Here is a 15,288-nt window from a genome sequence, read left to right as displayed (position 1 = left end):
CCTTCCCAATTTCTCAAATTACTAAGCTGTTACTGGCATCCCCCAAATACATTCTACCTATATCATTGGTATTGCTATCAATATGCACATCTGTTTAAATATCCTGAAACTGGAATGTCATAATGCTATACCATTATAAAAAATTTCAGAGTATGTATGTATAGTCACCCTATGTTGTATGGGTGTTTATTGGCTCCTTGAGGGGTTTCATATTATATAGATATAACAGGATTAATGAAATTATAGTTGAGTGATTGGCTAAAAGTTTATATTTATTTTTAAAGAACTTTTAAAACTGCTTAATCATAAGCATTCAGATAAAACATATATAGCTTCCAGCTACCACTTCCTAATACAAGTTTTTTTATACAAATTGAAATATTTTCTTTCAATAACAATAACATTTATGATTATATTTCTAAGCACCATGAGCATGAACTGACAACAGCATGAGTCACTTGAAATAGATTTATCAAGAACAAATCTTTAAGCATCATTAGCTTATCTGAGGATTGTATTGCAGCTCTTTGTCAATAGAGTTTACCATTGCTTTACCATTTTTGGTGGTGTTCTAAGGAGGTCATCTGGATCAGAAAGATAGCATATCCTTTTGCTTTTCTAAATGTTTTGGAAAGAAATACATATTAATTAATATTTGCTTTATCAATAGTAAGGTGGTCCTTATTTTTAAAGTTTTCGAATTTCTTTTGGAACGTCCCCCAGTTTTGTTCAAAGTTGGTGAGAAAACAGATCATGAAAATTATTTTTGCAATCAGACACCGGGAAAACGTGCCGCATCGCACTTAAAGTTTGGAAATTTTGGTATTTTTGGGTGTTTTTCGGCCATAAGTAAAGATGATGTAACTCTCGGATTATTCTATCACTTTCTTGTATTCTACAACAACTTGTTAGACATTTGTAGAGCATCCCCTCAAATTTCTTTCATTTTTGTCCTTTGATTCCCGAGATATCACACCGAGAGTGAGCTCGTGCCACCTCAGTCAGACGCTTTGGGTGGCACGCAGGTTGCATACTCTCAATTATTGGTGATCATGCTCACTTGTCAGAAAAGCATTAAACTCTTGAGATAAACTTTAAACTTCATCAATATAACCTTGAATAATATTTTTATCACAGTTTATTGCCAAATTGGGCTTAGTAGCAGTGGTTTATTCTCCATATTTAAATCTTATTTCTAAGTGCTTCTATCAAAATTCAGACTGAATGTTCGCAAAATCTTTGACTCTGCTTACTCTTACTTGACCCTACTAACAAAAAATTAGCTCAAAAATTGTCGAAGAGTAAAATGTAATAGAATAGGATGACATGAAAGCGAGCATCATAAAATCAGAATTTGATGCTGAAATAAGAGGCTTGCGAAAGAATAAGGCCCCAGGAATTGATGACATTCCAGCAGAGCTAATCAAGAATGCTAGAGGAAAGGTCTTAACTCAACTGTATAAAACTATCCGCTATATGTACTCAACAGGATATTTACCAAGTAACTTTGAGAAAACATCATCATTCCAATACCCAAAAAGAAGAGAGCAGTGAAGTGCGAAGACTTCAGGACCATAAGCCTGACAACACATGCGTCGAAGATTTTGACAAGAATCATTTACAGGAGAATAGAACGAAGAGTAAAAGAATTCCTGGATGAGGACCAATTCGGATTTAGGAAAGCAGGGGCACAAGGGAAGCAATTTTGGTTCTTAGGCTGCTCATAGAGAAGAGAATGGAGATAAAAAAAACCAAGTTTCATAGCATTTGTGGATTTAGAGAAGGCATTCGATAGCGTGGAATGGAATTCAATGCTTAGAATTCTGTAAGAAATTGGAGTACTCTACAATGATCGTAGAATTATTCATAGTTTGTATTAAAACCAAGTAGCTGTGATCAAATGTGGACCCAATGGTGCAGAAGCAAGAATAAGAAAAGGGGTGAGACAAGGGTGTGCACTTTCTCCCTTAGTTAGCCATAATGAACAATAGCCAGATATCAGCTGAAAATCAACAAACAGAAGACTTATGATATTAGTTTGCAGCAAAAGAGAGGAGACTAAGGCGAAGATTAACCTAGGAAAGCATAAGCTTGAAGAGGTGAAAGAGTTTTCCTACATGGGAAGGGGAATTACCAACGATGGACGAAGCAAGAAAGAAATAGTAGAATAGCTCAGGCGAAGAGGGCTTTCTACAAAAAGAAGAATCTTCTTACAGCTGAGAATACAAGCATAGAAGTAAGGAAACAATTCACCAGATGCTACATATAGAGTAGGTATGTTTCTCTATGGAAGCGAGGCTTGGACGCTGACAGCAGCAGAGAAGTCAAGAGTGAAAGCATTTGAAATGTGGTGCTATCGAAGAATGATGAAGATAACAAGAAGATTGACCGTGTAAGTAACAAGGAAGTGCTAAGAAGTGTTGGAGAAAAGAGAAGCCTCCTAAAAACGTTAAGCAGAAGACGGGACAACTTAGTTGGCCACATATTGAGGCACGACGGCCTGATGAAGATTATCGTAGAAGGACAGGTGGAAGGGAAGAAGGGCAAGGGATGACCCCAAATGAGTTACATAGGACAGGTTATAAAGGAAGTAAAAGAGAAGAAATACATTGCTATAAAAAGATTAGCGGATAGTAGAGAGAAATGGAGAGCTGCGTCAAACCAATCTTAGGATTGTTGACTAATGATGATGATGATGTACCCTCTCGGGTAGTCCCCACCTGGGGATTGGAATGGGGGATTAGTTTACCTCCGGAATAATTATCTCCTTACATGTGAGAATTCAATAATTTAAATGTCTGATAATTTAAAGTTGGAGTAGCTGCAACTCCTCAGGCAAATAATGTGGCGGTTTCCCCTTGCCTTCCACATCGCATTACTACAGCCGTTAAAGTAAATGTTACCACGCCCACAGCGAAATGTGTATCACTGTACCGACCAACATGTTCTCCACATTTGCACATATGAAGAAGAGCTGCTGCCCTCTCCTCTCCTGCTGCCTGGTGATGAGAGGCATTAATGTTGCCAGCCTCCCATCGCCAAGTCACAGCATCTTCCCAGGTTTAATGTGTCATTTAGATGGACTATCTTACCCAGGGATAGACCCTTTCCACCTCAGAATGCCGTCGCTTTTTGTCCACGACTGCTTATTCGACGAGAGAATTTGTTTATATTGCAGCTAACCACTTCATCTAGAGGTTGACCCACTATCTGCAACCTGGCCCTGACAAAAATAAACTCCACCATGGTGGGTACAGGAAGGGTGGCATCCTTCATGGTGGGTAGTTACCCTTGCACAACCCACGCCCTACCCACCATTAAGGGTAAGGGAAGGAGAGAAAAATCCTTCGTGTACCCTTCCTTGGAACTCCTTCCCTTACCATCCGTGTACCCTTCCTCTACCCACCATTAAGGGTAAGGGAAGGAGAGAAAAATCCTTCGTGTACCCTTCCTTGGAACTCCTTCCCTTACCATCCGTCAACCCTTCCTCTACCCACCATTAAGGGTAAGGGAAGGAGAGAAAAATCCTTCGTGTACCCTTCCTTGGAACTCCTTCCCTTACCATCCGTCAACCCTTCCTCTACCCACCATTAAGGGTAAGGGAAGGAGAGAAAAATCCTTCGTTTACCCTTCCTTGGGACTTAGCATTTATAACTGAAGAAAACATATCCTGAAAGAGTCTCCTTAGCTACTTTCACCTGCTAAAGAGTATTGAGTTCCGTACAAGAACGTAAGCAGTCTTTGAAAGCAAAGATAGACGGGCTACACAACTAATCTTTAAAATTTCCTTAAGGAAAACAATAATATACATATTCAGTGGCGTATCCAGGGGTGGGGTCCCGAGGGTTCGGACCCTCCGCCCCCCCGAAGTATAAAAACACAATCATTTTCCTTCATAATAGAAATCAAAATATTGAAAAATAATGAATTTAAAAAATATTTCTTTGACTATTGAAGTTTTTTCGATTATGAAAAGTGTTTGAATTTGTTGAATTCCAATACTTACTATCCTGTTTTTCAAAACTTTTCCCACCTGGTTTTGGACCCCCCCCCAAACGAAATTCCTGACTACGCCACTGTACACAATAGTTTCTGTAATTGTGTGAAGAAAGCTCATTTAGAAGTTCTTCCATTCACGTTTTAGGATGTAACCTATTTGTGTGGCTGACAATGAGACATCGCTAGAGTGATGTTCAGTATTAGAATGCCGATCTTATTTTCTGAAACGAAATAGGTGTGGTAGAAAAAAGTCACAGCTTTCTTCCACATAGGCCCGGGTGCGATTCTCATCTTAAGATTTTGTAGTATAAGTTCCGTTGAGAAACTACTCCTGTCAAGTACCTCGATAGCTGAGGTTGTTAAATCTCTAGTTCGTGATCCTGTAATATGTAGGTCCTGGGTTCAATACCATGTGAAGGTTAATTTTTTTTATGCCCTATAACTTTAGAAATCACTGTTGCAACTCATCCCCATTCGTTTAATTTAGTTTATTAGCAATTTTTTAAATTTTTATGTTAATTTATGGATTTTTAGTTTTTATTTTATCCTACCCTTCCTGTACCCTTCATTGAGGCTGGCCAAACCCTTCCCGTACCCTCCAGGAAGGAGAGGGCGTACCCACCAATGTTCTAAAATACCCTTCGTGTACCCTTGCTGAAGGGTACAGGAAGGGTACACCTATCCTTCCTGTACCCTCAATGGAGGGTAAACCTCTCCTTAATGGAGGAGTTTATTTTTATCAGGGGGTGGATGCACTTGGTGGCTTAAAGCTCAGCCGCAAGTATTTCTTGAATTGAAATCGAAATGAATTTCTCGTACTTATTACCTGCTATTTGTGAGTAAAATGTAGTAACCCAAATTTGAGTTTGATGAATCATCTCCTCTAATTTAATTTTTTAAACTTTAAAGATATATCCTCATCAATTCTTACTCTTTACTTGATAAAATTAGGTAAATGCAGAGTTTTGTGTTGTACAATGAGCCAAGCATAAAAACTGCCATTTCATAAAAAATTGAATAAGTAAGAACTTTGCACCGACTTTCTATCTAAGGTGGCTCGCACCAAGACATCCCGCACCATGGTGGCTCATGCCAAGACAGCTGGGCCAAAATGTCCCATTCACTCTAATGATGCCCTATGCAGTGGGGTAACTATGGGGGGGGGGGGGTGAGGGTATAGATCCCCCCCTCCAAAGCCTCAGAGAATTAAAAAAAAATATTTAAAAATTTTTTGTCAAGTTTTGACTGCATCTGCTTAAAGTTAAATTTTTTGTGCCAAAATTATGTAAATTGTAATTCCAGGCATGTCATATTTCAATAATTTTCCTGGACCCCCCCCCCCTCCCCTAGTAGCACAAAAAGGATTATATCTGTATATTTTTAAGATTTCGAAATACATCCGTATACATATTTGCAAATCTGTATATCATACATATTTTATACATGTCTGATGATCCATGGTTACACCATAAGGATATTAATTGTATATTTTAAAGATTCTGGTATACATCATATACAGATACACATATCTGGATTATATATATATTTATCATATATTTTAAAATCTCTGCTTCTCTTTCAAACATCCCCACACAGCACAAGAACTCGCATTGTATTACATAATGTATTTACCAAGGAAATTGATGTATACTATACATAATGTATTTTGTAACGTATTATTGCTGTATTACAGCGTTATTATATGTAGGGATTTACTTATGTATATTGGTGTATCCATACCGGCATAAACCTTTGAGTTCATATGAGCGACTAAAAATATTAATGTAACATATAAAAGAGTATACTGCCGAGGAAAATTATATTTGTGGATTAATATTCACTCTGAAAACTAATAATTGCCTAGTTGCACATTATCGGTTTTAATGAGTCCACTCATAAGATCATCTTTGAGCGAAGTAGTGATATCCTTGAAACTCCTACGTTGTTTACGAGTGAATTTACGTTACGTTTCACCACTTTTTAGGGATTTTTGTGGTGTAAGTTGTTGAAAATTGAAGTTTCTGAGGATAGTGAATTTTCCTTTATTCTTGAATTTCATTCGCTGGGCTTAAGAAACGTGTGTTTGTGAGACATTTTTGTTAAAAACGCCTTTCATGTGTTCAGTACCGGGGTGCGAAGAAAACTCCAGAGTGGACCCAAAGTTTAAGGTTTTAGCTTTCCAAAATATCTTGAGTTGGAGATCAAGTGGATTCGGGCGATGAGAAGAGACAATTTCACCTCCACGAAAAACAGTAAGGTATGTACCCTTTCACGCTGTAATTATTTGGATGTAATTTCTAGCTAGATGTGGCTTGGGGATGTTGATGAATGTCTCCAATACTAAAAGTGGTGGTTTAAAATATTGTAGCGGCAATTCGTCTGAAAATTCTTTTATTTTAGTTGTTTTTTGTATTATTTCGTTCAGTAAACGTGTGGTTGAAGGAGTTAGTTGGAATTATAATTCAGCAGCCAAGTTTATGGTATCGAATATTATTTCTTAGCTTGCCCTTTGGTGTGTTATGCTTCTGAAACTCAGTACTCAGTTAAAAATACTTATATAACTTAGATTTGAAAAGCTGTTTGAATTATTTACGCCCTAAGTTATATACTAGGGTATTTTCGATGAGGCTTCCTGAGTCATTGTATTTTTGGCGTAGTACCGTATATTACGGGGGAAAGCACATACCTTTTAAGGTATTCATGCTTTCGAATTAATTTGAGCTTATGTATCATTTCGCAAGACCAGTGATACTCACTTAATAAGTTGCATGGAAAGCAATGCTGAGACATTCATTGAGTCTCGTCAGAAACTCATATACTATTAGTGTGTATGAACCGCCGTGAATGGAAATATGCGTTTTTCTCTTACAATCGTGAGTGGTGCAATGAACCGGAATTTAACTGTGTCCGGCTTTTATCAGCTCAAATTATCTTTTGCTTATATCTAGTTTTTTATAAAAACATCATTGAGGTATATAGTTATCTCCTGTATTTACCAGCCAAGTCATTAGATATATTTCTCATTCAGAAATGCCTTAAATTGAAAATGAAATGACTAAGTAATTTACTTGGTATTTTCTTATTTATTAATTTTAGGTGTGTGAGCCGCACTTCACATCGATTGATATCAGAAAAGAATCTGTGGCCTTGCACGAGAAGATGGGGAGATAATTCGTGTTGAATTAAAGGTGCCGAGACTGGAGGAAGGTGCCATTTCTTCAGTTACCAAACTATCATTCAGAAGACAGAAAGACAGTGGTATTAGTGACGTATAGAACTATGGTGGATGTGGATTTTTTTTAAGTGGATGATGTGACAATAGACATTCGTTGGAGAAACTATTGAAGATAGTATGGCTTCTGTCAATGCACTTAAAAATAATTTTTGTTCAAAGAGATTGACAGTATTTCTTTCAGCAAAGTATTTCATGGTAACAAGAGAGGATTGCAGCTATTATTGTGATTGAATAATGAAAATAAAAAATATGTATTTTAATTGTTTTTTTCTTTCCTGCCACTAAAATTCATTATGGTGATGTCCTCATGCATGCTAAGAGCTGAGATGTGATTTAAGAGATATCATATTCTTTATACATATTTTTATGCTGGTGGTTTGGCAGGACTTTCAAATTTTTATTAGATTGATACATCTACTGAAGTGACATTGAAACTTTTGCTCATCCCATACAATATTTCAAATACATATCCGCCTGGGACTGGTATGTTTTAGTAGCTGAGGTTGGACTAGTAGTTGAGGTTTAGATTGATCTTTGCTTTTGCTGGCATAGTGGAAGTACAATCCTTTCAGACATATTTAGTTGAAAATATTATTTTTCTCGCGAATTCACATTGTCAATAGTTCTTTGTGGCAAGTATAGTCTCTCTCTATTATCTCGTAGGTATATGGAGGGTTAATATATATTATCTTATTATATTATGGATTATATTTTGAATATATATTATGGAGGGTTATATTATGTCGCATATTTAATCTGTATAAAATCCATATTATTGCAGCAGATATAATACGTATAATATCTAGATATTATATGCGTGGTAGAGGACATTTGCATGGATTTTATACAGATATAATCTGTATTCAGTGTATACAATGATACGTATTATATCTAGATATAATCCTTTTTGTGCTACTAGGGTCGTTGCCTGTGGGAGAGGAGATCGTCACCTGAGGCCATCCCATCCCCCCCCAAAGCATATTACGATAGTTACACCTCTGGCCGTCAGAGTGTACATGGACTTGGGACTGCCTGTGATCGCAAATCAGATAACACTGCAAGAATACCTGTGTAACTAACAGGAGTTTCCCCTCCTAAGCCCCCCGAAAATTTTCATTAGGTTGCACTTACTTTGTAGTCTATGTCATCCTCTTCTGGATCCTCTTGAAACAGTTCACTAAGAACACATCGTTTAACCTTGACTTTTGTGGGAAGTTGACCAGTTTCCTTGTGCTGACTTGCAAGTTTTGATTGACTATCACTATTGGACAGAGGGAATTCAGCTACATCAGTTGAATTGAGAACTGGATCTTCCTCAAATACATTAAATGGTTTGGAGACACCTTCGATGCCTTGGTCAAACTTAACTATATCACTGCCAAATAATTCACCAGAAAGTGACATTGCATCACTATCAGAGTTATCATCGCCATTTCTCATTTCAGGTTGATATTTATCCCATCTGCTTTTGTTTTCAGGGCTTCTATTGTCTGTTGTCTCTCTTACTAATGATTCAAAAGGGTTAAGGAAACATGCTTCTGAGGAGTCATTCACTTGGCTTATATAAGAGAGTTCAGAGAAATTCTTGGAGGTATTGTTGTCATCATCTTCCTCTCTAGCTCTTGTGCTCCTACGTAGATATTTGTTCTCAGTGAGTACACCCTTATGATCTGGTTGTTTATCCTGACTATAAAGTTCATTGAATCTTGCATCAAGAAATAATCTTTTTTCATTGACACAACTAGTTTCTCCTAGCATGATATCTGGTGATATGCAAGTATTTGTTTGATATTGCTGAGAAAATGCATTTGGTGTCTCCTCTATTATTCCTGATATCATAGGTGACTCATCCTCCCAGGATACTCGTAAATTTGAGGACTTGGCCTCCCTGTCTTTGTAAGGAAATTCATCTCCCTCTAATAATCTATCATCCACAGCTTCAGTTTTAATGTGTTTCTCCATGTGTTCATACTTTTCTATTTGATCTAGGGACTGACTTCTGCAAATAAAGATCAGTGATACATATATCTAATTTATTTTGTTTAAAATTAAATTGAATGAACAATTCTTCACATATTAAGGGGCTGTTTTAATTAATAGGTGTCTGAGATGTATAGGTACTTTCACTTACCTGTACATTGTCATGTATTTATTCTGAAATATGTCAGCCACACTTGGACGAAGATATTGCTGTATATTCTCTTTGTTTTTCACTTTTTGCTTTGTTTTCCAAGGATAAATGTTTGCTGAAGTGGACCTTGAAATAAATTATATTTAAGTGAGTACAGGTATTTTAAAGACCCACCAATTTTTCGTTATTCACTATAGAGTGTGTTATGGCTTTTTAGCATGTATTCTGCTCTTGAAAGTTCAAAACAACCATTGGCAGATCCAAAGGATTGGGCAAACTCAAGGAGATGATTCATCTAACTCCAGGTTGGGTTGCTATATTTTATGTACAATAAACAAGTACATACTCTTTTCAACTGGTACAAGAAATAGTAATGGGCAGCGGAATTTTTTAAGCAAGTGATCATATGCAGAAGATATAAATACATTCTCTTTTGAATGATAGGGCTCATAAAAATTTGGGAGCCTTGCTTTTTTTTTAATAAGTAGGGAAGATAAATTAATCTCCCTCCCTCTTTCTTTGCTTCAAAATATTGTTTCGAAGTTATATATATATAAAAAAGGACAAGGACAACGGTGATGTGGTAGATGGAAAAAGCCAGAAATCAGAGGGTAAAAATGCGGCCTGACTGGGACTCGAACCCAGAACCTCCTGGTTGCCGGCCAGGTGCTCTACCAGTTGCGCTACCAGGACGCTTAGATTTACCATGATTTCGGCGGGGGTTTATACACAGTAAACTCCCCTTGCTTTGGCCCACAAGAGTAACCAATAGATGGCACTGGGGCAGCTCACCACTCGCCAACAGGAGGAATGGGCGAGGGCACAAGGGTGAAAGGAAAGATACACACTCACACAATAGCAGGAAAGAGATATATACTTTAAAGATCAATGGATCAATTGATATTTTCTATAGAATGCACTGTATGTCTGGCACCGAGGTGGCCTAAGCCAAAGTGTCCCAGACCCATCATTAGAGCCCTTTTACAGACATTTTTTTTCTATTTCCTTGCTAAAAAAGAGGGAAATTCCTCTTCCATACCCCAAAAAAATTTACTTTCCTAAGGCTAAAATCCAGATTATAATGAGATTCACCTGAATGCAAACATTTCTGATTATACCCAGAGCTTCTCAGGTGGTGCGTAGTTTTTCTACTAACTCGGTAGCCCCTTATCCTTACATCAGCTTTGAAAACCTCATCACATGAAAGTGCTGAGTGCTAATGGGGTAGTTTCCTTCATCAAAGAAAAGGAAATGAATTGATTGCGATTCCTTACCCACCATTAGTGTATTCATAATATACAAATTATTTTTTTTTAGAAATCCCAGTTTAGACGAATGGCAATGGTCAATTTTAACCTCATTTGAAAAATGCCAGATTGGCGCCCATGCGATTCCACTCCACGTGACGTCACAGGGACCTAGTCACTATACAAGTAGATAGGAGTTTTACATTGTCTAAAATTACCAATGCATGCATGAGGCACAGAGCTCAGGGGAACATCTCTTAATAATCACCCAGTAAAATTACTTAAGTTCGGAAAGTTTCCTTCGTTTGATAGGGTAATAATAATCCTTATTTAAGCCAAGCGCTACCTACTAGCAGCCTGCATCGTATCAGCGCTCAAAGCCTCGCCCCAAGGTCACCTCACACGGCAACAGCTGGAGCCAGAAATACGTCACACAGACTTTTCCCAGCATTCCTACTTAGCTGTCACGTTTTTGTGCGCTTGACAATTTTCACTTTTTAATTAACCGCAAAAAATAGATATCGTCATTCAAAAATCTAAGCGTGAAAAGCGTACTCCAGGAGTAATAATATTTTGATTTAGGCTATAAAAAAATAATAGGAAACCACCCTATTTTGGCATGGGAGTCCCCCTCCCCTTCCTTTTTTAAAAAATTTGTTTCCTTCCACATCTGAACTCAAATGTCATTTGCTGATGAAGATCACTTTTTGCTGGTTAAGATAAGCTTACTAATCATATCAACCTTAATGTTACTTCAAAATCCACACACAGAATGCTAAGGATGATGCATATACCCTGGTATCTCCATGAGTATGAAGGAAGAATGTGGATACGACAACTACGACAATATCAATAGTGCTGGGTGTATGGAGAGCCTACTTAATGCCTATGCCATACTGAGTCAGGCCACTGTATGGGAATATTCACATTTAACCCTTTCTTGCTAGTGCCTCCTGTTGGAAAAAGTTTTGCATGCTACGAGTAGCACGAGAAGATTTTAAACCTTTCTGTATGGAGCTCTCTTTTGGAGTGAAGTTACCCTGGCATTTTCATCCCTCAGATTTGGGACCCAACTCAACAGGGCACCCGTCCCTTACCCCTTGACCACTGGTCTAGACCCTCTAACTCTATCCAAGCACAATTCCACGGTCAACTTATTGCATTACCAGTGTATTTTTCAACCAAATATTGCATTTGATTTTCAATAATTTACTCTTCTAAATGAATAATGAAATTTTTTTAAAGCATTGTGGAACTTTAAACAGATTTTTAGTGTTAATAACGACAAAGTTAGTGAACATTAAGTCCACAAGTCCATTATTTTTAATGCTAAAATTTTGCGTAAAAATTACTTACGCATTGAACAAAGCGAATTCATTTCAAAGTATAAAAAAATTATGGCATGCAACAAAATATATCATTAAAAACCTATTAACAGTATAACCACTTAGCAATGGATTCCTGCAGTGAGGATGATCATAAATGAGCGGGGTGGGGGGGTCAGGCTTAATTGCCGAGGAGTGGCCCCAAGGACTCGCTGAGCTGGGTCTGAATGCATTAGATACTTACTACCTCAGCGGTCACTTCCCTTCCCTTGCGTCGGCCATAGCCGGTATCCAGTCGTTTGCATTGAAAAATCCACGACAGCTATACCCGAGTCAGGTGTTCTGCGTATGAAAATGCCCATCGGCTCCACTCGACGTCCGGCACAAAAGGGTTACATAATAGTTATCTGACAGTTATTTACATCCATTTTGTTGACCATGATGAGTATGCCGTGGGATCCACAATTCTTCATCAGCTGGACCAGCCATTCCCCCTCCACCATATATGACATATCCAAGGCCATCTTTGGCCATAGGGGCCCATTGCAGTGGCTGGTTGAGGGACCCCACAAATTTACACTCTAGTTATTATATCACCATTTTGTAGCTCAATTAATGAGAATAAGGAAATTGCTTGACAACTGCGAGTCCCACAGAAATTTTAAACTTAGCTGTATATGTTCATATCCAATGAAGTAATAAGCACAATAAAAAAATATTTACATACTCCGAACAAAATTGACGTTACATTTTAAAATTTATAGAAACGCAAGATGTAGAAGGTGAAAATAATAAAAAAATTGAGCTTTTTTTCTTTTCTTATGCAAAGGAATAGCAAGCATTTTGTTATTAGAGAACTATCAGAGGTGCTGAAGAATCCAATACCCTGTGGCACCCTTGTAGGCAATGGGCAGCTTTGCCAGTGCAGGAGTAGCTAAAGAATGGCATTTTTTTTAAATCTCCTCCATTGTCTCCACAATTTTCAAGAATCATAAACTTAGTTAGCTACATGCATAGTAAACTGTGTGATACCTTATAGAATACTTAACATGGTTTAGGAACAGCTAGAGCAGAGACTTACAATGCTAATGGCTTTTCTCTTAGTCATACACAATTATGTTGCTTTCCAAACTCTTAAGTCACTAGCAGGAGTTAAGTGGTCATAAATTAAGAGGCAGAAAAAAGCTGTTTTGGCAGAACAATCCAGAAAAGCAAAAATACTTGGGCCGAGTCTTTTGAGTAGGGGAAGAAAGGGTGAGAGAAATTGCAATAGCCTCCTCTTACCACAATGCATTGGGCACCAAGCTAGACAGGTTGTGTGCAGGAGCCTCCGCAGCAAGGGCATACCTAGGATCAAAAAATACTAGGGGAGGGCAGGTCATGGTTGTTCAAGTTGTAGGTAAGATTTAAGCATGGATAAGGTGAATAAAATCAACATTTTAAGGTAACTGCAAAAGCTCTTTATTAGTTTTTAAAATAATTTCCTTGAAAAACATTATTTTCCTTAACCCTTTCGAGACGGCAGAGTTTTCGTCTTAGCATGACTGCTGTACTAAGCCCCAAGAGACTCTTCTTTCTCGTGGTACGGAGCATTTTTGAAGGGCATTCGTTAAGAAGGGTCTCGCTGAACCTTTTTCGACCCCTCCACGCAGGGACTTCATGTTATCTCGGACACCGAAAGTAGTTGTTCTCCCTCCTTTCCGGGTTTACGACCATACTTGAGGCATTGGCTTGCGGTCAACTTATGTATTGCTTATATGTATTTAGCAAATGGATAATTGTAGCTTTCACGTAAATTGCAGACGTTGAATTGAATTCCTCATTTTCATCTGAGCATTGTCAAATTTCAAACGAAGTTCTAAGCCCATTATTAACGTATTTAATGCAGCAACAATTTCCATGTTGATGTTTATTCATAAATCGAGATATAAGTTAATATTTGTCGTAGAATTTCGTTTAAAAATTGTAAACGCTGCTCAAAAGATAAATATTTGTATAATAATTCAATTCTTAATTTATTTTTCTTGAGAAATGAACGAATATTTATTTCGAAACCTGACTGGATAAACAATTGAATGACCACTGTCCCTTACCGCTAAGAGGGGTTATAAAAGACGAGGGGTCCGGGTACCTGCCTCCCGGATTCCGAGGGTAAATCCTAAACCCCACAGCGTTGGGTCCCGAGACAAAGACATCGTAAACCCGCAACCGTCCCGAAAGGGGGAGAGCTAGAAAACTCATATTTACGGCTTTCGTTCCCCTGGATAGCTAAATCTCACACATAAATATACGCCCATCGTTTCCCGGGTCAGGAAACGTCCACAGGTATATATATGTGTATAGTAGGGGCAAGGTTAAAGACATTTGCGAATTTTGCTTCTAGGGGGGGCAGCTGCCCCCTCTTGCCCCTCGCTGTGTACGCCCATGCTCCACAGGAATTTTTTTCTGGGGTAGGATAGTCATATCATCAATTAAGGTAAAATTAAACCATGATGCCCAACCAAGTTAGTGCGAGATTTCACGGTTTATAAATGATGTGATTATAGCTATAATTTTATGATGGCTATCGTAATTAGTCTTAAGACTTTCAATTATTCGTAACACTAGATGATTAAATTTTCCAAAGCTATCTCTATATTATTTTTAAGTCAAATAATTAACTAAATGACCAAATTTTCACATACCCTGGTGGCCTTCGGACTAATTCAAATGGTTCCAGATTTGTTGAGGACTCTCTATCCATCTGATTTTCTCTTCTTATAGTTTGAGATACTATCATATTCATCGGGAGTTTCCGCTGAGCCACGGGTAATACAAAATTTCTCTTGGTAGAATAGTTTTGGGTAGAGTGTATCATACTTTCTAGAGGGACCTTTCATGGAAAAAAGGAAGATAATTCAGTTCTTGCTGTCCTCGAATTTCGATTATTAGCGATTTTAAATAATATTTCTAACATTTTTCGCGGAACCTTCCGTTCTAACAGCTCTTGCCACCATGATTTCATTCATTTTATAATTTTCTATAACTCCACTTGTGAACGATGCAAATCTTGGGTCTAGGATTTCTTCAGTCAGCCTTGAGAAGGAGCTGGATGACTAATGAAAAAATAACTTATGATAATTAATACTAAATAAGTAATGATTATGTCTTTCCTTAGTACTGGTTTTGAATAAAAAATAAATGTATACCTGGTAGGTCATATTTTCATATGCGGTTTCATGTAATTCAAAGTCGACCTTGGCGGTTACCAACTCGCTCCACTCTTTTGTTTTCGATGTTCAACTGCTATTCGGAAAAAAAAGTTGGACAATGCTGAAGGGTCCATTATCTTGACCCACGTAAGGTCATCCC

At 37.7% G+C, this 15,288-nt stretch overlaps 1 protein-coding gene across 2 annotated transcripts; it reads right to left on the bottom strand.

The window, feature by feature from the left end:
- Nucleotides 1-251: 251 nt before the first annotated feature.
- Nucleotides 252-15,245, bottom strand: LOC124163094. 2 transcript variants are annotated; one of them, XM_046539893.1, is made up of 6 exons: nucleotides 15,126-15,245; nucleotides 14,892-15,032; nucleotides 14,622-14,809; nucleotides 9,366-9,491; nucleotides 8,366-9,233; nucleotides 252-618 (listed from the first exon to the last, which is right to left on the bottom strand). In XM_046539893.1, the coding sequence occupies exons 1-6, from the start codon at nucleotides 15,135-15,137 to the stop codon at nucleotides 541-543; spliced, it is 1,413 nt and encodes a 470-aa protein (XP_046395849.1). In that variant the 5' UTR covers nucleotides 15,138-15,245; the 3' UTR covers nucleotides 252-540. The 2 variants fall into 2 exon arrangements, with proteins under 2 accessions (XP_046395849.1, XP_046395850.1); XM_046539894.1 differs by having other exon boundaries at nucleotides 14,892-15,047; nucleotides 15,126-15,211.
- Nucleotides 15,246-15,288: the final 43 nt, after the last annotated feature.

The sequence above is a fragment of the Ischnura elegans genome, chromosome 7, assembly GCF_921293095.1.
Source record: "Ischnura elegans chromosome 7, ioIscEleg1.1, whole genome shotgun sequence".
Classification (NCBI taxonomy): Eukaryota; Metazoa; Arthropoda; class Insecta; order Odonata; family Coenagrionidae; genus Ischnura; species Ischnura elegans.
This window is presented reverse-complemented; position numbering and strand designations above follow the sequence as displayed.

Coding starts and splice junctions, on each gene's coding strand:
- LOC124163094 (XM_046539893.1), bottom strand. Junction 9,492..14,621: donor TTAGTCCGAAGGCCACCAGG/GTATGTGAAAAT, acceptor ATTTATTTCAAG/GTCCACTTCAGCAAACATTT. Junction 9,234..9,365: donor AAATACATGACAATGTACAG/GTAAGTGAAAGT, acceptor CTTTATTTGCAG/AAGTCAGTCCCTAGATCAAA.